This window comes from Salarias fasciatus, chromosome 22 (genome assembly GCF_902148845.1).
Source record: "Salarias fasciatus chromosome 22, fSalaFa1.1, whole genome shotgun sequence".
In the NCBI taxonomy this organism is placed as follows: Eukaryota; Metazoa; Chordata; class Actinopteri; order Blenniiformes; family Blenniidae; genus Salarias; species Salarias fasciatus.
Window position 1 is genome coordinate 144,558 of NC_043765.1, and position 22,561 is coordinate 167,118.

At 55.4% G+C, this 22,561-nt stretch overlaps 3 protein-coding genes across 5 annotated transcripts; all 3 read left to right on the forward strand.

Annotated features, from left to right (window-relative positions):
* The first annotated feature begins 41 nt into the window (after positions 1-41).
* On the forward strand, positions 42-4,873 carry mllt11 (MLLT11 transcription factor 7 cofactor). Of its 2 annotated transcripts, none has more exons than XM_030121132.1 (3): positions 42-203; positions 1,315-1,499; positions 4,303-4,873. In XM_030121132.1, the coding sequence occupies exons 2-3, from the start codon at positions 1,326-1,328 to the stop codon at positions 4,393-4,395; spliced, it is 267 nt and encodes an 88-aa protein (XP_029976992.1). In that variant the 5' UTR covers positions 42-203; positions 1,315-1,325; the 3' UTR covers positions 4,396-4,873. The 2 variants fall into 2 exon arrangements, with proteins under 2 accessions (XP_029976992.1, XP_029976991.1); XM_030121131.1 differs by lacking the exon at positions 42-203 and adding an exon at positions 443-534.
* Positions 4,874-5,589: 716 nt separating this feature from the next.
* gabpb2a (GA binding protein transcription factor subunit beta 2a) lies at positions 5,590-10,267 on the forward strand. The gene is made up of 8 exons (XM_030120607.1): positions 5,590-5,805; positions 6,883-6,990; positions 7,092-7,259; positions 7,952-8,146; positions 8,252-8,405; positions 8,492-8,668; positions 9,468-9,586; positions 9,683-10,267. The coding sequence occupies exons 2-8, from the start codon at positions 6,883-6,885 to the stop codon at positions 9,998-10,000; spliced, it is 1,239 nt and encodes a 412-aa protein (XP_029976467.1). The 5' UTR covers positions 5,590-5,805; the 3' UTR covers positions 10,001-10,267.
* An 883-nt stretch (positions 10,268-11,150) lies between these two features.
* Positions 11,151-16,684, forward strand: anp32e (acidic (leucine-rich) nuclear phosphoprotein 32 family, member E). Of its 2 annotated transcripts, none has more exons than XM_030120608.1 (6): positions 11,151-11,363; positions 12,415-12,564; positions 14,597-14,882; positions 14,957-15,069; positions 15,315-15,357; positions 15,442-16,684. In XM_030120608.1, the coding sequence occupies exons 1-6, from the start codon at positions 11,310-11,312 to the stop codon at positions 15,525-15,527; spliced, it is 732 nt and encodes a 243-aa protein (XP_029976468.1). In that variant the 5' UTR covers positions 11,151-11,309; the 3' UTR covers positions 15,528-16,684. The 2 variants fall into 2 exon arrangements, with proteins under 2 accessions (XP_029976468.1, XP_029976469.1); XM_030120609.1 differs by having other exon boundaries at positions 11,152-11,363; positions 14,957-15,033.
* Positions 16,685-22,561: the final 5,877 nt, after the last annotated feature.

Consider the following 22,561-nt stretch of genomic DNA (forward strand, 5'->3'; position numbering starts at 1 on the left):
CTCTCCGCCATCCCGCCCCAGAGCCCGCTGCTCCCGGCAGAACTCCCAGACAACAGCAGCAACAGCAACAGCAACAGCAACAGCAACAGCAACAGCAACAGCAACAGCAACAGCAACAGCAACAACAACAGCAGCAACAGCAGCGGCGGCGGGACGGAAGATGCCCGGATCGGATCACATTCAGCTCATACACATGTAAAAAGGTAACTTCAAAATAAAACCGCGCGTAGCCCTGTTCGTTCAATCATGAGAGAAGACGCTTCTCTCGGGTCAGAAGCACAACCTGCGGTTCTCCTGAAGAGAAAACAAAATCCAGACCACAAAACCTCCCAGACGTTACTTGAGAAAATGTTGGAAAGCTTCAGACTGAAGTCGTTAAAAGACAGCCAATTCTTGGACTTTTAATGTGAAATGCACGGCAGGAAGTGCCGCCGTAGAGCATCGACGTGAACCTAGCGCATGCGCAGAGGCGCTATCAGCCGCACCGGCTCGAGGACAAAGAGCATCGTTTGATCGTGACCGGCCGACAGACAGGTAAGCAGCGGGTTAACCACTGCTAACGAGCGACTAACTAGCAGCTAGCTAGCGCTGACCTCTGACCTCTGACCGACCACTTCTGGTTTTGTGTTAAATGCGGACGTGGTTTTCTCGTGAAGGAATGACGTCATGTTGCGTTGAAAAGAATCACGTTCAGGTTTCTTCACGGGTCCTCGTCCCGGTCTGGACTCGGTCCGGACCCAGGCAGTGTCTGAGTCCCGGTCTGGACCAGGTCCTAGTCCCGGTCTGGACCTGGTCCAGCCCAGGCCCTTGTCCCTAGTCCCTGTCTCCAGCCCAGTGACCTGCTGAGGCCCCCCAGACTAAAATACAGACCCCGAAATTAAACCCCAGAAAGACCAGGATGGACTCCAGGACTGGTTTATTTCAGTCCTACTGTCCTCAGCACCCGGGTTCAGTTTCAGAGACTCTGCACATGTCCAGAGATAGAACTAGACCCCCAGAGACAGAACCAGATCCAGACCTTAAAAGACAGAACCAGACCCCCAGAACCAAAACCAAACCCCTAGAGACTGAACTAGAACCAGACTTTAAAAGGCAGGACTAGAACCAGACCTTAAGAGACAGAACCAGACCCCAGAACCAGAACCGAACCCTCAGTGACAGAACCAGAACCAGACCCTCAACAACAGAACTAGAACCAGAACCAGACCCTCAGGAACAGATCCGGCCCCTCGGTAAGGCGCTGTAGTGAAGGCGCCTGAGGCTCCGCCCCTCAGCGGCAGTGGTCCGTGTTGACGAGCCGGTTGTTGTTTTCAGACCGAGACCCCATGGAGAACAGTCAGTACGACTCCTTCCTCTTCTGGAGGCAGCCCATCCCGGAGCTGGAGCTGTCCGAGCTGGAGGACCTGGACCTGGACCTGGACCTGGTTCTGACCAACAGCCAGCCGGCCAATGGCAGCCAAGGGAGGGACAAGTCCAAGGTGTGGAGTCCTGAGGACGAGGTGAGACCACGTTCATGTTCACAGCCTGTTTACACAATGTGACAATCTGTTTATGTTATATACAGTCTGTTTACTTGTTGTGAACAGCTGACTCGTTTATTGTGAACAGCTGACTCCTTTGTTTTTGTGAACAGCTGACTCATGGTTGTTGTTGTTGTGAACAGCTGACTCATGTTTGTTGTTGTTGTGAACAGCTGACTCATGGTTGTTGTTGTGAACAGCTGACTCATGCTTGTTGTTGTGAACAGCTGACTCGTCTGTTGTTGTTAACAGCTGACTCATGGTTGTTGTTGTGAACAGCTGACTCATGTTTGTTGTTGTGAACAGCTGACTCATGCTTGTTGTTGTGAACAGCTGACTCGTCTGTTGTTGTTAACAGCTGACTCATGTTTGTTGTTGTGAACAGCTGACTCATGCTTGTTGTTGTGAACAGCTGACTCGTCTGTTGTTGTTAACAGCTGACTCATGGTTGTTGTTGTGAACAGCTGACTCATGTTTGTTGTTGTGAACAGCTGACTCATGGTTGTTGTTGTTGTGAACAGCTGACTCATGGTTTGTTGTTGTGAACAGCTGACTCATGGTTGTTGTTGTTGTGAACAGCTCACTCATGGTTTGTTGTTGTGAACAGCTGACTCATGGTTGTTGTTGTTGTGAACAGCTGACTGGTGGTTGTTGTTGTGAACAGCTGACTTATGTTTGCTGTTGTTGTGAACAGCTGACTCGTGGTTGTTGTGAACAGCTGACTCGTGCTTGTTGTTGTGAACAGCTGACTCATGCTTGTTGTTGTTGTTGTGAACCGCTGACTCGTGGTTGTTGTGAACAGCTGACTCATGCTTGTTGTTGTGAACATTTGACTCATGCTTGTTGTTGTTGTGAACAACTGACTCATGCTTGTTGTTGTGAACAGCTGACTCATGTTCGTTGATGTGAACAGCTGACTCGTGGTTGTTGTGAACAGCCAACTCATGTTTGTTGTTGTGAACAGCTGACTCATGTTTATTGTTGTGAACAGCTGACTCATGTTTGTTGTTGTTTTGAACAGCTGACTCATGTTTGTTGTTGTGAACAGCTGACTCGTGGTTGTTGTAATCAGCTGACTCATGTTTGTTGTTGTGAACAGCTGACTCATGTTTGTTGTTGTTGTGAACAGCTGACTCATGTTTGTTGTTGTTGTGAACAGCTGACTCATGTTTGTTGTGAACAGCTGACTCATGTTTGTTGTTGTGAACAGCTGACTCGTGGTTGTTGTAATCAGCTGACTCATGTTTGTTGTTGTGAACAGCTGACTCATGTTTGTTGTTGTTGTGAACAGCTGACTCATGTTTGTTGTTGTTGTGAACAGCTGACTCATGTTTGTTGTGAACAGCTGACTCATGTTTGTTGTTGTGAACAGCTGACTCATGGTTGTTGTGAACAGCTGACTCATGGTTGTTGTGAACAGCTGACTCATGGTTGTTGTTGTGAACAGCTGACTCGTGGTTGTTGTTGTGAACAGCTGACTCATGTTTGTTGTTGTGAACAGCTGACTCATGTTTGTTGTTGTGAACAGCTGACTCATGTTTGTTGTGAACAGCTGACTCATGTTTGTTGTTGTGAACAGCTGACTCATGGTTGTTGTGAACAGCTGACTCATGGTTGTTGTGAACAGCTGACTCATGTTTGTTGTTGTGAACAGCTGACTCATGTTTGTTGTTGTGAACAGCTGACTCATGTTTGTTGTTGTGAACAGCTGACTCATGTTTGTTGTTGTGAACAGCTGACTCATGCTTGTTGTTGTTGTGAACAGCTGACTCGTGGTTTTATTGTGAACAGCTGACTCATGCTTGTTGTTGTTGTGAACAGCTGACTCGTGGTTGTTGTGAACAGCTGACTCATGCTTGTTGTTGTTGTGAACAGCTGACTCATGGTTGTTGTGAACAGCTGACTCGTGGTTGTTGTGAACAGCTGACTCATATTTGTTGTTGTGAACAGCTGACTCGTGGTTGTTGTGAACAGCTGACTCATGCTTGTTGTTGTTGTGAACAGCTGACTCGTGGTTGTTGTGAACAGCTGACTCATATTTGTTGTTGTGAACAGCTGACTCGTGGTTGTTGTGAACAGCTGACTCATGCTTGTTGTTGTTGTGAACAGCTGACTCATGGTTGTTGTGAACAGCTGACTCATGGTTGTTGTGAACAGCTGACTCATGCTTGTTGTTGTTGTGAACAGCTGACTCATGGTTGTTGTGAACAGCTGACTCATGGTTGTTGTGAACAGCTGACTCATGCTTGTTGTTGTTGTGAACAGCTGACTCATGCTTGTTGTTGTTGTGAACAGCTGACTCATATTTGTTGTTGTGAACAGCTGACTCGTGGTTGTTGTGAACAGCTGACTCATGCTTGTTGTTGTTGTGAACAGCTGACTCGTGGTTGTTGTGAACAGCTGACTCATATTTGTTGTTGTGAACAGCTGACTCGTGGTTGTTGTGAACAGCTGACTCATGCTTGTTGTTGTTGTGAACAGCTGACTCGTGGTTGTTGTGAACAGCTGACTCATATTTGTTGTTGTGAACAGCTGACTCATGCTTGTTGTGGTTGTGAACAGCTGACTCATGCTTGTTGTGAACAGCTGACTCATGGTTGTTGTGAACAGCTGACTCATGGTTGTTGTGGACAGCTGACTCATGCTTGTTGTTGTTGTGAACAGCTGACTCGTGGTTGTTGTGAACAGCTGACTCATATTTGTTGTTGTGAACAGCTGACTCGTGGTTGTTGTGAACAGCTGACTCATGCTTGTTGTTGTTTGCTCTTGTCGCCCCCTACAGGCGGAGCTGTCGCAGTTCTCGTCCTTTAACTTCTGGAGAGCTCCGATCGGTGAAGTGGACTCCCTGCTGGCTGATCTCAACCTGCTCCTCTGAGACCTGATCCTGGAGAGCCAGAGTCCTCCTGGACCAGGACTTCCTGACCCCGGTCCTCGTCCAGGTGGACTCTGGACCCCTGAAGTGTGCCTGGATCTGATGAGTCCCTCACAAAACACTCATCAGAACCAGCAGGTCTGAGTCCCGTTCACTTCCTGTTTGTGGATCCAGACCACGTCGGGCCACATGACAGAACCTCCCCATCAAAGTCCAGTTCTGGTCCATGTTTTACACTCCTCTTCAGTGCAGTCAGTCCCTCCTGGTCCCAGACCTGAGACCAGAACCCTGTTGACGTGATGCTCACCTTTGGTTGGTGCCTTTATTTTTGCTTTGATCCCCAGCTGCTGTTTGTTTATTTATTGGTGTATTGATTTATTTATTGATTTATTTATTGGTTGGTTTATTTATTCATGCTGCCGTCAGTGAGCGGGTCTCACCTGTGCGTCCAGACTGCACACCAATAAAACTATGAAACCATCAGCAGTGTCTTTATTAATGAGAGCTGCCTCCAGGGGCGGAGCTACAACCTGAGCGGGCCTCTGATTGGCCACTGTGTCTTGGTGGGGTCAGTCATCCTGTCACAATAAAACTCACTTCCTCGTTTCTTTTATTGTCATTCAACAATGAAAACCAGCAATGTCCAGTCTCACACGCTGTCTCGGCCCGCCCGCCGGCAGGCTAACGGTCGCGTGCAGCTCCGCTGTCGCAGAGTCAACGTTCTGCTGCGGTGTGTTTTTCTCTGAGCTCCCCGCGGACGCGACGTGACGCACCGTGAGCTAACTGCTAACAGCTAGCCTCCGCACTGTACCCACATCCGGTTACACCTTTCAAAATATAGGTAAGACGAGGATTCAGAGATCGATGTTTTAATTTTTTTCAGCAGATTTAAAGTCTGAGCACCATTCCCTGCACTACTATCACATGTATAGTGAAGGCTCCTGGTGTAAAATACCGTGAAACTCATACCCTCAGTGTTCTGTTCTGTAGATATTTTCTTTGACTTTGAAGGAACTACAAACACGAAATATTTTTAATACTGATGTTTCGTTAGCCTTCTGTTAGAATGCAACGGGCTGTCGGACCGTATATTGAAACCCAGCTAAAGATACAGTGTTCATTACAGTCTAATTTATGTGCAATTAATGAAAACGAATTGTTCCTTCCAACCTCCGGGCCCTGGATCTTATTGTGAAGGCCTGTTTTTTCTCTTCCGGTCTTCTGTGGTAAACGGAGGCTCGAGAGGCCGCGGCTCGTCAAAGCGCAAACTGTTGCACATTTTCCCGTCAGAGTGGAGAAAGAGAGAGCGCCACTGTCCCCGGGCACGCACCTCCACCCGCCCCGGGCACGCACCTCCACCCGCCGGCACACGAAGCGGAGCAGCCCGGCTGCCGCCCCGCACACCCGGGCACGGTGAGTCGCAGCTCTGCCGCCCGGAGGCGCCGACCCCCCGCGGGCCGCCGCGCTTTCTCCCGCCGGGTGCCCGTTGTTCCCCTCCCGGGGTTAACCCGGTGTTACCCCGGTGTTCCCCGGTGCTCGAGCCGGCTCCGCTCCGCGCTGCGAGCCGCTCGTTCACCGGATGTGGAAGTGGTTTTTTTCTCTCGGTGTAAAATAGGAAATTTCGGTGTGACTTCCCCCGGAAAAACAGGCTGCTCCACACCGAGGGGCTTCCTGCTCCGGTACCGGGCCGGGACCGGCATCCGGGCCGGGGGCTGAGCGGGGCGCAGCGGGGCCGCGCGCTGCACATGGCGGACTCTTTCTTCGCGTGAAGGCGCGTAAAATGGCTCCTCGTCCCGCTCCGCCGAGCGACAGCCTGCTTCCATTATCGGACGCACTGTTTAGCTCTAAACATCTGGGTCCGGATCAGTCAGTCCGACCCGGTCCAGCTCGGCTTGGAGCAGAACCGGCTCCACCGGGAGAGTACCGGCTTCAGATTCGACTCCCTGTCCTCAGATGAAGCCGATGGAGGCGACCAGGGGCCGTGTCCGATGATGGAGACCTAGCTGTTAGCTTTAGCTGCAGTTAGCTGGCTGTGGAGAAATGTGTGGTGCGCGTCCCAGCGCGGCCGTTGATGTGTGGTCATCAGACCGTGGCTCCCGGTCCGGTTCGGTCCCCTTGACACGACTCGATCAGGAGAAAACCGTGAACGACGGGAACAGATCCGGGTCCGCTTGAACCGTTTCAAAACACCTGAGAGGGCCGGAGGACCCCGCAGAGAACCCGGTCCCGGTCCACAGTCTGCTGGTCCCGGTCCCGGTCCACAGTCTGCTGGTCCCGGTCCACAGTCTGCTGGTCCCGGTCCACAGTCTGCTGGTCCCGGTCCCGGTCCACAGTCTGCTGGTCCCGGTCCCGGTCCACAGTCTGCTGGGACATTCCAGTATAAACATTAGTGTGTTTTCCATTGTTGATGTTGAGAGTGTGTTGTTCTCAGCAGTGTGTGTGTGTGTGTGTGTGTGTGTGTGTGTGTGTGTGTGTGTGTGTGTGAGACAGATGTCTCTGGTGGACTTGGGGAAGCGGCTGCTGGATGCGGCTAGAAAAGGTCACGACGATGAGGTCAGGAATCTGATGGCTAACGGAGCGCCGTTCACCACGGACTGGGTGAGAGCGCGCGCACACACACACACACACACACACACACACACACACACACACACAGTCTCCTGTCACACCTCCACTCACCCCCCCACCCCCACCCCCAGCTGGGGACGTCCCCGCTCCACCTGGCGGCGCAGCACGGCCACTACTCCACCGCCGACGTCCTGCTGAGAGCGGGCGTCAGCCGGGACGCCCGCACCAAGGTGGACCGCACGCCGCTGCACATGGCGGCCGCCGAGGGACACACGGTCATCGTGGAGCTGCTGGTCCGGGTCAGTGTGTGTGTGTGTGTGTGTGTGTGTTTCCGTTATCCGGTAATTACCGGACTTTGCCCGGTAAAATCTGCCGAAGTCTGACACATTGTAACACCACCGGTCAAAATGTCCGGTAAAAAACATTCCCTCCAGACACGGTGGCGGAGCGATGGTCTCGTGGCAGAGCCTCCGCCTCACACCGGGAGGTCGTGGGTTCGCGTCCCGGCCGGGTCCCGCTGCCTTCCAGCTCGGCCTGTACAGAACGGGGTGGGGGGGGCACACGGAGCTGCCAGAGGGCCGACCCCCCCACTGCAGCTGCCACGGGGTTACCGAACGGAGATAGGCGCCGCCAGCGCACTCCTGCACAGGGAGACTTTGAAGCAAAGTTTAAATTTCCACCTCATTTTATTAAGAAACAACAACAAAACCCCAAATCTGGTCTCCGTGGAACCAAACGTACTCCGACAAAGCGGGAGACGCTCGGAAACAGGCGAAACTTCAAGACTTTTTTACTAAACAAAATGCTTCAGAGGAGGAAGGTGAGGTGGAGCCAGGTGAGTCGCTGTCCAGGTGCCGATCCTGACCGTCGTCACGGGAGCCGTCCGGGACGCCGCCTCTGACCGGGAAATCACACGCTTGTCCGGTGAAGTGAAAGAGTGTGTGTGTGTGTGTGTGTGTGTGAGACTGACCTGCCGCGGCCGTCCTCTCAGAGCGGCGCCGACATCAACGCCAAGGACATGCTGAAGATGACGGCGCTGCACTGGGCGGCGCAGCACGGCCACCAGGGCGTGGCCGAGGCGCTCATCAAGCACGGCGCCGACGTGCACGCCCTCAGCAAGTTCGACAAGACGCCCTTCGACATCGCCGCCGACATCCAGAACACCGAGCTCATGCTGCTGCTGCAGGTAGGGGGCGGGGCCAGCGGCCGGGGGCGGGGCCAGAGGCAGGCCGAGCTCAGGCTGACGTGTGTGTGTGTGTGTGTGTGCGTGTGTGTGTGCGTGCGTGTGCAGGAGGGCATGCAGAACCAGGTGAACATGAACCAGGTGAGCGTCAACATGGAGGGCGGCGGTTCCACCACCCAGCCTCAGTTCATCATCCAGGGGATCCCTGCCATCCAGGGGGGCGTGGTCAACCTGGCGGAGCTGCTCAACAAGGCCAACACAGGTGACGCACACACACACACACACACACACACACACACACACGCACCTGCGGCCGCCCCCGGTTCGAGCCCCAGCCTGTCCCTGCAGGAGACTCGGAGGAGGCGATGGCGGCGAGCGCCCTGGACTCCAACATCCAGCACGCCGCCGTGGTCAACGAGGGGGGTCAGCGGGTCATCACCATAGTAACCGACCAGCACGGCAACCTGCAGACCGCCGGCGGCATGACGCAGCCCTTCTTCGTCACCATGCAGCACGGACAGCAGAGTATGACCCCCGACCCTCAGCCCTGACCCCCGACCCTCAGCCCTGACCCCTGACCTTCAGCCCTGACCCCCGACCCTCAGCCCTGACCCCCGACCCTCAGCCCTGACCCCCGACCCTCAGCCCTGACCTCCGCCCCTCAGCCCTGACCCCCACCCCTCAGCCCTGACCCCCGACCTTCAGCCCTGACCCCCGACCCTCAGCCCTGACCCCCGACCCTCAGCCCTGACCCCCGACCCTCAGCCCTGACCCCCACCCCTCAGCCCTGACCCCTGACCTTCAGCCCTGACCCCCACCCCTCAGCCCTGACCCCCCCCCCTCAGCCCTGACCCCCGACCCTCAGCCCTGACCCCCCCCCCTCAGCCCTGACCCCCGACCCTCAGCCCTGACCCCCGACCCTCAGCCCTGACCCCCGCCCCTCAGCCCTGACCCCCGACCCTCAGCCCTGACCCCCACCCCTCAGCCCTGACCCCCGACCCTCAGCCCTGACCCCCGCCCCTCAGCCCTGACCTCCGCCCCTCAGCCCTGACCCCTGACCTTCAACCCTGACCTCCGACCCTCAGCCCTGACCCCCACCCCTGACCCCCGACCCTCAACCCTGACCCCCGACCCTCAGCCCTGACCCCCGCCCCTCAGCCCTGACCCCCACCCCTCAGCCCTGACCCCTGACCTTCAACCCTGACCTCCGACCCTCAGCCCTGACCCCCACCCCTGACCCCCGACCCTCAGCCCTGACCCCCGCCCCTCAGCCCTGACCCCCGACCCCCGACCCCGCCCCTCACTGTCCCTCTGCTGCCTGCAGTGCTGGCGGTGCCGGCCAACACGGTGACGGAGGAGGTGGTGACGGAGGAGCCGACGCCGCCGCCGTCCAGGAAGAGGAAGCTGGAGGTGACCAACAACCACAGCGAGACGGGAGAGACGGTGAGCGCACACGCGCACACACACACACACACACACACACACACACACACACACCCACCCCGCTGACCCCCCGCTGACCCCCCGCTGTGCCCCCAGGAGCTGCTGCAGCGCCAGCTGCAGGAGGCCAACCGGAAGGCGCAGGAGTACCGGCAGCAGCTGCTGCGGAAGGAGCAGGAGGCGGAGGAGTACCGCATGAAGCTGGAGGCCATGGCCCAGAGCCGCGCCGCCGCCGCCGCCGCCAGCCCCGACGAGGTGGTGGGCGGCGACGAGGACGAGGAGGAGGCGGCCGGCGGCGTGGTGGAGGAGGAGGGAGAGATGGTGGTGCTGCAGGGCGGGGGCATCATCATGGAGGGGGAGGAGGGCCAGGTGACGCTGGTGGAGGCGGGAGGAGAGGCGACGGAGGTCAGCTCCTAGCCCCGCCCCGTCAGCTCTTAGCCCCGCCCCCTGGGCAGCCCTGAGACTCAGCCATGGAGGGCGTCAGTGCGGGCAGGTGGAGTCTTCGGGGAAGCAGGATGTTTTCTTGCGGGGGGGGGGGGGGGGGGGGGGGGCTGACTGGACCGAGGAGCCGTTGTGGATCTTCTGCTCCACCAGGTGGATCATGGGAGATGTGCTTCAGTTTGAGTTCATGCTAGTTTTGGTTACTTTTTCCTGACGGGCCACATGGCAGGAGGGGACCGGGGGGGGGGGGGGGGGGGGGGGGGGGGGGGGGGGGGGGGGGGGGGGGGCATGGCATCCCTCTTCCTGGAGTTGTACAGATTGTAACCCTCCTCAACACAGTTGGACGTGAAGAAGACGCCATGGCGATTCCCAGCGCAGGGGGAGGGGGGCACGACCTCCGGTCCGCCTCCGGGTCCTGAAGGTCACCTGGGGACAGGTGGGCGTTTGGACAGGACTGGCTATCCCTGCCACATTGTGCATCCCTTTGATGTGTGTCTCCTGGAAGCTCCGCCTCCTGCCTGACCCTATTGTGATTGGTGGAGGACAGCGCCTGTGAGACATTCAGGGACTCGCGACAGACAGCCGTCTGGATATTTTTATATGTTTTCTATGTACATATAAAGTTGTATTTTTCTTAACTGTACCTGAACGCCTCGTGATGATGATGATGATGATGATGATGATGGTGATGATGGCGGCGGCTGCCTTCATGATAAACACTCAGTTCTTGTTTTTTTAGTGTGTTCTGTCTGTTGCCTTCAGGGTGCGTGAGGCGTTCACTGACCGTACCTGCTGTGGTGCGTTCACGTCTGTTTCTAACAGGAAAAAACAAATTACGTTAAAATTAGAGTTTCTGAGCTGAGGGTGAAAGGTCATAGGTCATCAGACAGCGGTGACGTCCACAAGTCTTCCTGGAACTGAAACCAGTCTGAAGGTGGAGAATCCTGATGCCTGTGTGGGGTCAGAGGTCAGCGTTAACCTTGACTACAACTCCCGTGAGGCTGTGCGCCGCGACGCGTCCTTAGGCCCCGCCCCTCCGGTGGATAATACGCGATCAGTTGTGACTGACGTCCGCGGTCCAATCAGCGGCCGCGGAGCGCCAGGCAGCCAACCCGGAGCTGCGGTGGGCGGGGCCTGGGCGGAGGGGGCGGGGCTCGGGGTATCATGGAGGATCAGTCGGCTCACCGCGGCCATCAGAGCAGGGCAGCGCGCTGATCCGCTCCGGGACCGTCTGCACCGCTGACCGCCGCTCCAGCCCAGCCGAACCCCGCCCGAACCGGACACCATGGAGATGAAGAAGAGGATCACTCTGGAGCTGCGGAACCGGAGCCCGGCGGAGGTGAGCCCCGAACCGGAGCGCGTGACCCGGACCCTGCGCCTCCCGTTACTCGGTCGATAAAGCGGTAAGCTGGCATCTCGGCGGGCGGAGGGACCGGGCTCCCCGGCTCAGAGCGCCGGTCCCGGTCCGGCTCCGCGGGAGAGCCGCTCGTCCCCGCGTGTCCAGATAAGCCGGACGCGGTCTCACGGTCTGCCCACAGCCCGGTACCGGAGCCGCGGCTCGGCGGGTCGGTACCGGGCTGCTGCGTTCAGGGTCACTCACACAGGGCGGACATTTTAAATCTCCCCCGGACTCCAACGAGCCTCAGCCGACATTTTCCCGCCGTGCGCCCCCCCCCCCCCACCCCCCCACCCCACCCACCGGGTCGGGGTCTCGGACCCGGAGCCCCCCCGCTGGGCGCTCACCGTCCCACTGCACAGGAATCCCCGTTATTCCCCGGTGATAACCGGCTGTTAGGGCAGCGCGTTACTGTAACGAGATTACCGGGTAACACCGGACTCGGTACCAGCGGCTCGTGTTCAGTAACGGGAGAAGTCGTTCCTCCGTTACTTTAAAGTAGATTAGAGGCTGGATTATCGCTGCCCCTGCTCGCCGTTACTACACAGAGAGGGAGTAACGTTAATCCGCGCGAAGGTGTGTGTGTGTGTGTGTGTGTGTGTGTGTGTGTGTGTGTGTGTGTGTGTGTGTGTGTGTGTGTGTGTGTGTGTGTGTGTGTGTGTGTGTGTGTGTGTTACATAACGGTTAAATAACTCTTCGTTGTAAAGCTGCTGTCATGTTTTATGAATCGGGGAAGCGACAGATGGTGACCGGAGGGAGGACTCCTCCCCCCCCGCCCCCCTCCCCCTGCACCTCCCCCCCTCCCCCGCCCCCGCCCCCACCCGCCCCCCCCCCCCCGCCCCCAGGAACTCAGCGCTGCTCGACCACATTCAGACTGAAAGGTCCCTGAATGTGGGACCGGGTTCCTTTCTCCAGAACCCAAAGGAGCGAGAAGATGGGCGGGGATAACGTGAGCCGGCAGCTGATTGGCCGGGCCTCTGTCTTCTGTCCTCAGGTGGCCGAGCTGGTGGTGGACAACTGCCGCTCGACGGACGGCGAGGTGGAGGGTCTGTCGGACGCCTTCAGCCAGCTGGAGTTCCTCAGCATGGTCAACGTGGGCCTCAGCTCCCTGGCCAAGCTGCCCTCCCTGCCCCGCCTCCGCAAGGTCAGAGGTCACCGTGGGCGGGACCCCGAGACACCGGGCACAGTGCAGGGCGCAGCCGTGGCTCCACCCACTTACTGCCAACAGGAAGACTCGCTGAGCTGAAGGTTTTCTGAGGAGTCCTCCTGGTGGTTCGCATGAATCTGAGGGTGGTTCTAACAGTTGTGACGGTGGTTCCCGTGGTTGTGACAGTGGTTCCTGCGGTTGTGACGGTGGTTCCTGCGGTTGTGACGGTGGTTCCTGCGGTTGTGACGGTGGTTCCTGCGGTTGTGACGGTGGTTCCTGCGGTTGTGACGGTGGTTCCCGTGGTTGTGACGGTGGTTCCTGCGGTTGTGCTGGTGGTTTCCGTGGTTGTGACAGTGGATCCCGCGGTTGTGAGAGTGGATCCCGCGGTTGTGAGAGTGGATCCCGCGGTTGTGACGGTGGTTCCTGCGGTTGTGACGGTGGTTCCTGCGGTTGTGACGGTGGTTCCTGCGGTTGTGACGGTGGTTCCTGCGGTTGTGACGGTGGTTCCTGCGGTTGTGACGGTTGTGACGGTGGTTCCTGCGGTTGTGACGGTGGTTCCTGCGGTTGTGACGGTGGTTCCTGCGGTTTTTGACGGTGGTTCCCGCGGTTGTGACGGTGGTTCCCGTGGTTGTGACGGTGGTTCCCGTGGTTGTGACGGTGGTTCCTGCGGTTGTGCTGGTGGTTTCCGTGGTTGTGACAGTGGATCCCGCGGTTGTGACGGTGGTTCCTGCGGTTGTGATGGTGGTTCCCGTGGTTGTGACGGTGGTTCCCGCGGTTGTGACGGTGGTTCCCGCGGTTGTGACGGTGGATCCCGTGGTTGTGACGGTGGATCCCGTGGTTGTGACGGTGGATCCCGTGGTTGTGACGGTGGTTCCTGTGGTTGTGACGGTGGTTGTGCCGGTGGTTTCCGTGGTTGCGACGGTGGTTTCCGTGGTTGCGACGGTGGTTCCCGTGGTTGTGCTGGTGGTTCCTGCAGTTGTGACAGTGTTTTTTTTTTTTTGTGACGGTGTTTCCTGCGGTTGTGCCAGTGGTTCCAGTGGTTGTGCCGGTTGTGAAGGCAGATCCCGTGGTTGTGGCGGTTGCGACGGTGGTTTCCGTGGTTGCGACGGTGGTTCCCGTGGTTGTGCTGGTGGTTCCTGCAGTTGCGACAGTGTTTTTTTTTTTTTTTTGTGACGGTGTTTCCTGCGGTTGTGCCAGTGGTTCCAGTGGTTGTGCCGGTTGTGAAGGCAGATCCCGTGGTTGTGGCGGTTGTGCCGGTGGTTTCCGTGGTTGCGACGGTGGTTTCCGTGGTTGCGATGGTGGTTTCCGTGGTTGCGACGGTGGTTCCTGTGGTTGTGCTGGTGGTTCCTGCAGTTGCGACAGTGTTTCCTTTTTTTTTGTGACGGTGTTTCCTGCGGTTGTGCCAGTGGTTCCAGTGGTTGTGCCGGTTGTGAAGGCAGATCCCGTGGTTGTGGCGGTTGTGCCGGTGGTTTCCGTGGTTGTGACGGTGTTTCCTGTGGTTGTGATGGTGGTTCCTGCGGTTGTGCCAGTGGTTGTGCCGGTGGTTTCCGTGGTTGTGCCGGTGTTTCCTGCAGTTGCGACAGTGTTTCCTGTTTTTTGTGACGGTGTTTCCTGCGGTTGTGCCGGTGGTTCCAGTGGTTGTGCCGGTTGTGAAGGCGGATCCCGTGGTTGTGGCGGTTGTGACGGTGGTTGCCATGGTTGTGATGGTGTTTCCCGGTTGTGCCGGTGGTTCCAGTGGTTGTGGCGGTTGTGACGGTGGTTGCCATGGTTGTGATGGTGTTTCCCGGTTGTGCCGGTGGTTCCAGTGGTTGTGGCGGTTGTGACGGTGGTTGCCATGGTTGTGATGGTGTTTCCCGGTGGTTCCAGTGGTTGTGGCGGTTGTGACGGTGGTTGCCATGGTTGTGATGGTGTTTCCCAGTTGTGCCGGTGGTTCCAGTGGTTGTGGCGGTTGTGACGGTGGTTGCCGTGGTTGTGATGGTGTTTGCCGGTTGTGCCGGCGGTTCTCACAGCTTGTCCTGTGTGTCTCCAGTTGGAGCTGAGCGATAACAACCTGTCGGGTTCCCTGGAGACGCTGTCCCAGAAGTGTCCTAACCTGACCTACCTGAACCTGAGCGGGAACAAGATCAAGGACCTGAGCAGCGTGGAGGCGCTGCAGCAGCTGAAGGCCCTGCAGAGCCTGGACCTCTTCAACTGCGAGATCACCTGCCTGGAGGACTACCGGGACAGCGTCTTCCAGCTGCTGCCGCAGGTCACCTTCCTGGACGGCTTCGACCAGGAGGACAACGAGGCGCCGGACTCCGAGGGGGACGACGACGGTCTCTGTCTCTCTCTCTCACACACACACACACACTGCCGGCCTGTGATTGGCTGACGGCTCTCTGTGTCACAGACGACGGGACGGCGCCGGCCGGGGTCTACGACGACGACGACGACGAAGAGGAGGATGAGGAAGGCTCGGAGGGAAAGGTGGGGCTGCCCTATCAGGTGAACCGGGCCAATCAGGTGGGCAGCTCAGGCCACCTCCCATCATGCACCTGTGCTAGAGAATCAGAGCCCTACCTGGACCCAGATCCATCTCTAGACCCAGATCCTTCCATTGATAGACTGTCTAGACCCGGGTCTACCTCTAGACCGCAGTCTGTCTCCAGACCCGGGTGTCTCTCTAGACTCAGGTCTCATTGGTCAGATTATCCACCAATCACAGCCCCTCAGACTGACCCTCCTTCCTTCCTCTTCCTCTGTTTAAGGACGAGGAAGAAGACGAGGAGGACTACGGCGAAGACGAGGAAGGTGAGGGTCAGGGCAGCTCTGATTGGTCGGTTGTGAGTGAGCTGAGCCACGCAGTGCTCTGATTGGTCGGGTGTGTGTCCACAGAGGATGCGGCTGGCGTTCAGGGACTGAAGAGGAAGAGGGACGTGGACGATGAGGGCGAAGATGAGGATGACGACGAAGATGACTAGTCCTGTCCTCCGCCTGCACCTGCGCCTCTGGACCGACCTGCGTCACACCGTAACCACAGCGATGGTGGCGCCGCCCCCGACCGTAGCGCCGCCCCCCGACCGTAGCGCCGCCCCCCGACCGTAGCGCCGCCCCCCGACCGTAGCGCCGCCCCCCGACCGTAGCTGTTCCAATAGAGTCACTCGATTGTTTTAGAGATTTTACTGACATTTTGTCTGAAGACTCCGCGTTCCTTCAAGACCTGATCAAGACCTGTGTGCTGCACTCCGCCTCCTAGACCCTGACGGACTCTGCTTGACCCTGATGGACTCAGCCGGACTCAGCCGGACTGGCAGACTCTGTGGGTTTGTACTCGTCTGATCTGGACTCCACTCGACTCGTCTGGACTGGACTTGATTTGTCTGGTCTGAACTTGTCTGGTCTGTAGTCCATTCATCTGCACTCGTCTGGTTGGGTCTGGTCGCTACTCGTATAGTCTGGACTTGGCTCATCTGGACTCATCTGGTCCAGTCTGGACTCCACTCATCTGGACTTGTCTCAAATCGACTCATCTGTTCTGCGCTCGTCTGGTCTGGTCTCGACTTATATGAACTTGACGCATCTCTAATGGCCTCGGCTCATCTGGTCTGCTCTGGATTCCACTCATCTAGACTCAACTGGTCTGGTCTGGCCTGGATTTGGCTAATCTGGACTCAACTGGTCTGGCCTGGACTCGATTGGTCTGGTCTGGTCTGGACTGGGTTCGTTGACGGAACATCCCGGATGTGAGCAGGGCAGAGCGCCCCCTTCAGGGCCTCCCAGCCGGTCCGGGTTCTGGAGCAGGAGGCGGACTCGTCAGACCTGCAGGATCTCAGGTCCTCATAGCTTTTCCCAGGGTGTGCTTGATTTGTTGCAGGGGACGTCCAGGGGGACGGTGTGGGTGGGAGGAGTTATTAGTTTTGTGTACTTTTGTTTAACATGTTTTTAGTTTGATGTCGTGATGTTCCCCCATCACCGTGCCATGCTGCAGGCTCCGCCCACTTGACCTTTGACTCCTGCAGCCGATCTCTTTGGTTGTAAAAAAAGGGGCGGAGTCTGAGGCGGACACAGCGGTGGTGTTTGACTCAGGTGGGAACTGGAACGTCTCGCCTGCTTCTCGCCGCGCTCACACTCTGAGAAACGGACTGGTGGCTCGGTGGGAGGCTGGCCAGGAATCGAACCTGTCACCATGGTGACGAGGGCAGTTTGTCAGAGTGTGACAGGTCAAAGGTCAGTCTGAGGTAGAGGTGAACTCTGATTTTTAAACCTGTAAATAGACAGCTTTTATTTCCAGTAAATTTGTTTATTTTCTGCCACCAGATGTTAGTTTGACCCCGTGTTTGACCTTTGACCTTCTCCATAATCTGTTTGACCTTTTGTGGTGTAAAATAAAAAAAGAGAGAGAGCCCTGGAGAGGATTTGAATAAAAAACACAAACTGAAGTGTGTTGGACGAGTCTGTTTGTTTACCCGTGTGGTTGCTCTGCTTTGTTTGTTGTTTACAGGTGTTGTTTACAGGTGCTGTCAGGTGACTTGTTTGTTTACAGGTGCATGAAATAACAGGCCCCCGCAGAAACCGGAACAGCTGCCGGATTCTGAACCTGGAGCTGTGATTTACGCACTGTGTCAGGAGGCCCTGAAGGCAACACGGTTCACTTTGTAAACAAACGTTCTGACGTCATCCTGCAGGGGGCGCCGCTCGTTCTGAGGCGGGAAACGGAGCATGCTGGGTAATGTAGTTTGAAAACAGGAAGTTGCACGCGCGCGCGCGCACACACACACACACACACACAGCGTGAATAATTCATCCCTCCAGTCTGTAAATAACACGTCTGTGCGGCGGCTGAGGCTCGGCTGGCAGAGACGCCTCACAACTGGAATGTTGTTGGTTTGATTCTCCGTCTCTGTCAGTATGCTGAAGTGTCCTTGAGCAAGACAACCGTAATGACTCCCAGGGGTGTGTGTGTGTGTGTGTGTGTGTGTGTGTGTGTGTGTGTGTGTGTGTGTGTGTGTGTGTGTGTGTGTGTGTGTGTGTGTGTGTGTGTGTGTGTGTGTGTCAGCAGGGTGGTGTCATTCAGTGAAAACACGATTAATCTTCTTCAGTGATCCGAAGCTTCGATCAGCCTGAAGAACACAATTCAGATCATCCAGAGAACCACCTGGCCCTGACCCCTACCTCTAACCCTGACTTTGACCCCTGACCCTGACTTTGACCCCTGACCCTCACCCCGACTCCTGACTCTAAAGCCGGCCACACACTACAGGATTTTTTCAATCTTCCCCGGTTCAGACACCACACACTACAAGACAGCAGAGGACAGATCATACCCGATCTTCCTCTCCTGATCTTCTAGTATGTGGTGTCGCTCTGGAGCAGAACACACACCAGCAGATTCTTCAGCCAAGAATCGGCTCCTCACTCCTCCAAATCTCACGTCGTCCGACGTGACTTCGTGCTGTTTCCCTTCATTGCTGTTTTTACATTCATCTCCACTTTCAATAATAAGTGGAGAACTCATTCGTTCCCTCAGTTCATTCATTCACATTGGTATCGCTCCTTCAGTGCAGATCCCCCCCCCACCCGCCGTGCGCACAGAGCACGGACTGTCAGCACCTTGTTAGAAAATTTAAATGTTCCAGTACAGAAGAGGGAAACATAGTTTCAGATCATTTTATTATAATTTACATTTAATAATAATTCAGCTTATTAGCTAATCTGTTTGTGTGTTTTTTTTTTGTTTTTCTTTTTTACTTTTGAGTCCCGAGTGCAGCAGTAGAATAAAGTTATTAGCAGACCGTGTCAAATAAAAGCTACTTTTTTAAATCTTTTTTAAATCATCAAATATCTTAAATCATTCTTTATGTCCACAGATTTGATAGTTTAAATCAGAGTAAAAATACGTTGATTAGGAAAGTTTCATTATAGTCCGCTCTGTCTCTGAGGGCACGGAATCAGTGGAAAGTTTTTTTTTTTCTTTTATTATTATTTTTTTCTTCCCCATTCTTCCGTGATGGTTAATAACGGAGATGAATTAAAACATTGGGATTATTGCAGGACTGGCGGAGATGCAGATATTAGATCGGAGTTTGGGTCTGAATGGAGGATCCAGTTCATCCAGGAGCGACAGGATGAACCATCACTTTCTGCACAGCTGAGTTTAGGAGCTCTGGCTTTTCTGTTTCACTGTCATATATAGTGAATATATTTCACAGACATATATTCATCATCCAGCTCTGACAGCTGTGAGTGGATGTTTTTAATCAGCGGCACCTTGGTGAGACGGAGCTGTTCAGCCAATCAGAGAGCTTTATTTGGAGGGTGTGGACAGCTCTACTCAGAGCTGATCGGCGCCTCTCGGAGCTCCACACACCACAGGATCTGCGATCGGAAATATTAAACATGTTCATTATCTCCGATCTCCCCTTCCGACGCCTCCCGAGAGGCTCCGACCGGAAAACATCTCTCGGAACACACCGCACACCACACGAAGATCGGACCCGAACTCATTTGCATACTCCCGACAATCGGACCCTGTCGGCCTCGATCGGGAGGAGAAGATCGGGGCAAAATTCGGCCCGATTATCCTGTAGTGTGTGGAGGGCCTAAGCCATGAAGCTAACGTTGGTCAGTGTGTGTGGCGATCAGCGGTTAACGCGGAGCCCGGTTCGTCCGTGACACCGGTTCCAGGTGGAGACGGTCGGAGGGACGAGACGTCAGGAAGGAGCATCAGACTGTCCCTCTGTGTCCAGCCAGTCCACACCGGGGGGCGCTGCACCCGTCTCCTTCAGATCAGCTGAGCGGTGAGTCTGGTGAGGCTTGGCTCCGCCCCCAACCTGAAAGTCCAAGTGAATACAAAGTGAATGAAGTCTGACCGGAGCTGCACCGGCAGCCTCAAGCGGGAGGCGGGCTTTAGGAGCCACTCCACCAATCAGGACAGACAACAGATGACTGACATGAAGCTAAACCAACCAGCTGGTTGGTGGCTGCTGCTGCCGGGGGCGGAGCTTATAACGTCCAACGCCGTCTGGTTTGGAGACACTCTGAGGCCCCATCCACACGAAGACGAATCCAGGCCAAAACTCAAACATATTTGATCCATTCACCCTGTCATCCACACCAATCCAGCACTCCGTGGAGCTGAAACCGGGTCCCAGGGTGAACAGGAACACTGTTGAATCCACGTCTCCGTAGTTCCTCCTGTTCTGGAGCGTTTCCTGATTGGCTGCGTCGTCGCGCTACGTCGTAACAAACGCGCAGAACTCTGTAAAGAACAGGAACAATGCGCTGCGCTGAGCAGACGTCCTGCTGGAGACGCCAGTCTGGACAGCAGAGCTCTGCTCTCCTTCAGCTCCGCCGGAGCAACAGATCAGCCTGGAGAACGCCAAGCTTCATGTCTTTTTTTTTTTATTGTAAATGTACACGTACATGGCAGCCATGATGCCAGGGGAACAATAATCCATCAGCTTCTTTCAAACACTTTAAATTTCTCACAGATACTGAGAGTTTTTACTGTGATGTCAGAGAAAACAGGACCGGATTGGCTGTGCTGGGTTTCAAATCGCCATCTCAGATGGGTCAAACCTTAGGTAAACCTAAGCAAGATGGCGGAGATGCGGAATCCTGCCTACAGCACCTTTAATTAGGGGAGAGCGGGGTAAGATGAGCCACTTTTTACTTATGTTGTCCTAGAGGGAAGGAAAAATGACACAGAAAAAGAATGAAAACATATCCCTTTATTTCAGGATGTCTCCTATTAAATGAAATGATCAGAATGCATCTCTGACAAAACTGCCCAAAATAATGGCTTCACAAAAACTGTGCTCCGGTGGCTGAACTTGCCCCAGGTTCGGGGTAAGTTGAGCCACCTGGGGGTAAACTGACCATCTGAGTTTTAACATGTAAACCTGCGCATGTTGTGCTAGCAGACCAGCTCGGCCACATGCTGCCGCGACGCGAGGACCAACCGCCTTCGGCGCTCCACTCGGGACTGTATCTGTAGGGGGGTCTCCCTCAGCCTTTGTCACTCCCGTGACGACCACAAGGCAGGGGAGGTGTTTTACCCATAGCTGGGGGGTTGCAACATGCAGGCAGGGGGAGATGGGAATCGAACCAACAACCTCTCGATTGAAAGACGACTGCGCTCCCCACTAATCCACAGCCGTCCCCAAGACCGTTTAGCTATTTGATCAAAACAACTACTCGATATTCCAAGTGTCAAGGTTGCAGGGGAAATGAACAGTTCTCCGTCCTCGCAGTTCCTCCAGCCCGTCGAGGTTGAGGTGGTCTTCAGCACGTCACTCCAGGGGAAAGACGCCTCATCCTTTTCCTTGAATGCAAAGGTGGGTTTCTTATTGGCAGCGATCCCTCGGATTCTTCTGAGGAATCTGGCACTCACTCCATTGCCCGAAAGGCTGTCAAGGCTCCTGCATTTGGATGCAAATTTTACGGTGACAAAGTCACCAACTACCAGATCGGAGACATCTGGTTCACTTCTTTCATCAACCATTGGCTCAATTTACCCCATGACCTTTGGCTCACTTTGCCCTATAGCCACCATTTTGGAAAAAAATGGGCTTGCTTAGAAATTCAGGCCAATCTTTAGTGAAGTGATTCACATGATTTTATATGTTAGCAAATCACCAACATGTGTAATATATAATTTTAGACCTGGATAAATTTGCTTTGACATCACAGTCATTTTACCTGATATGCAGAAAATTTACTCTGACAAGCAAAAAAGTTTTTTGTGCAAAAATATACTTTCCCCTTCTCCCATGTGCTTCTCTGCATCACAGCAAGATGGAAATGATGGGTGCTTCCTGGATTTATGGTCACATGACAAAACATGTGCACGGCTGCCTAGATACTAGGGGTGGGTCAACTTACCCACTGGCTCAACTCACCTCGCTCTCCCCTACAAAGCGCAGAAATCCCTCCAGAAGATCCTGGAGTCGTCACGAGTCCAAAGAGCCGCAGAAAGAGCAGTTCACATCAGTCCCTTTAATTCTGTCATGAAGCGACCAGGAGAAGACCATGGCTGCCAGGAGGAGCTGCTATTGCCATGTATTTCTGGCGCCACCTGGCGGCCTGGCATGTTACTGCAACGTTTCAGCCGTTTTGACAACAGTCATGTGGACGGCCATAAACATTGAATCAACTCCGTCTTTACGGGCAAACGATTTTGGAACTATGAGCGTTTTGGCTTCGTGTGGGCGGGGCCTAAGAGCACGGACTGAAACTGAAGAAAGAGGGAACCTGAGGAACCTCCGCCTGCTCCGCCTGCTCCGCCTGCTCCGCCTGCTCCGCCTGCTCCGCCTGCTCCGCCTGCTCCGCCTGCTCCGCCTGCTCCGCCTGCTCCGCCTGCCGCCCTGGGTAGGACCTGTTTTCCAGCTGTCCGCCGCTCACTCAGGACGTTGACGCCTCAGAGCGGGTGGAGCTCCAGGTGTTCCTGACCTCCTGGAGGGGTCAGAGGTCAGACGCTTTGTGTCAGTGCTGCTCTCATTGGTCCAGGTTCCAGGGTGTTTTTTCAGTCCGACTGAAAACAATCGTGTTAAACGCCTGTGTATCCGTGCACGGCAGGTAAAGCGGTCCACCATCAGTCCTGGTCTCCTGGTCCTGGTCTCGGGGTCCTGGTGGAGCCCAGCTCCTGGGTTCTGTCAGGACCGTTGAGGTTCTGGTCTTCCTCTCTGCTCAGAGAGCCCCTCCCCCGCCCGGCGCCACGCCTCCGCTCCGCCTGCCGGTGTTCCAGATGAACTGGTGTCCGTGTTAACTGGTGACCAGCAGGTGTTGAACCTGAACCTTGTAGAGGTTCTAGTGACGCCGGTTCTCTACAGCTCCAGTAAATTCATCAGTTCAGAGTCTTTAGTGAGTCTGATTCTAACATCTGCTGCTTCCAGCGTGTTTACAGGAACCGTCACTCGTTACCATGGCAACCAGTTCATCCGTCACACCGGGCGGCGGTCCGCTGGTAGTCTACCACCGAGCTCTTTCAACACCCGGCTCCACCTCTGCTCTGCAG

What these genes read in the sequence shown, in the direction of transcription:
- mllt11 (XM_030121132.1), top strand. Translation starts at nt 1,326, where the DNA reads ATGGAGAACAGTCAGTACGACTCCTTCCTCTTCTGGAGGCAGCCCATC. An exon ending in TGTGGAGTCCTGAGGACGAG is followed by an intron (nt 1,500 to 4,302) that starts GTGAGACCACGT and finishes CGCCCCCTACAG; the next exon opens with GCGGAGCTGTCGCAGTTCTC.
- gabpb2a (XM_030120607.1), top strand. Translation starts at nt 6,883, where the DNA reads ATGTCTCTGGTGGACTTGGGGAAGCGGCTGCTGGATGCGGCTAGAAAA. An exon ending in CGCCGTTCACCACGGACTGG is followed by an intron (nt 6,991 to 7,091) that starts GTGAGAGCGCGC and finishes CCCCACCCCCAG; the next exon opens with CTGGGGACGTCCCCGCTCCA. An exon ending in ACAGCGAGACGGGAGAGACG is followed by an intron (nt 9,587 to 9,682) that starts GTGAGCGCACAC and finishes CTGTGCCCCCAG; the next exon opens with GAGCTGCTGCAGCGCCAGCT.
- anp32e (XM_030120608.1), top strand. Translation starts at nt 11,310, where the DNA reads ATGGAGATGAAGAAGAGGATCACTCTGGAGCTGCGGAACCGGAGCCCG. An exon ending in AGGTGAACCGGGCCAATCAG is followed by an intron (nt 15,070 to 15,314) that starts GTGGGCAGCTCA and finishes CCTCTGTTTAAG; the next exon opens with GACGAGGAAGAAGACGAGGA. An exon ending in CTACGGCGAAGACGAGGAAG is followed by an intron (nt 15,358 to 15,441) that starts GTGAGGGTCAGG and finishes GTGTGTCCACAG; the next exon opens with AGGATGCGGCTGGCGTTCAG.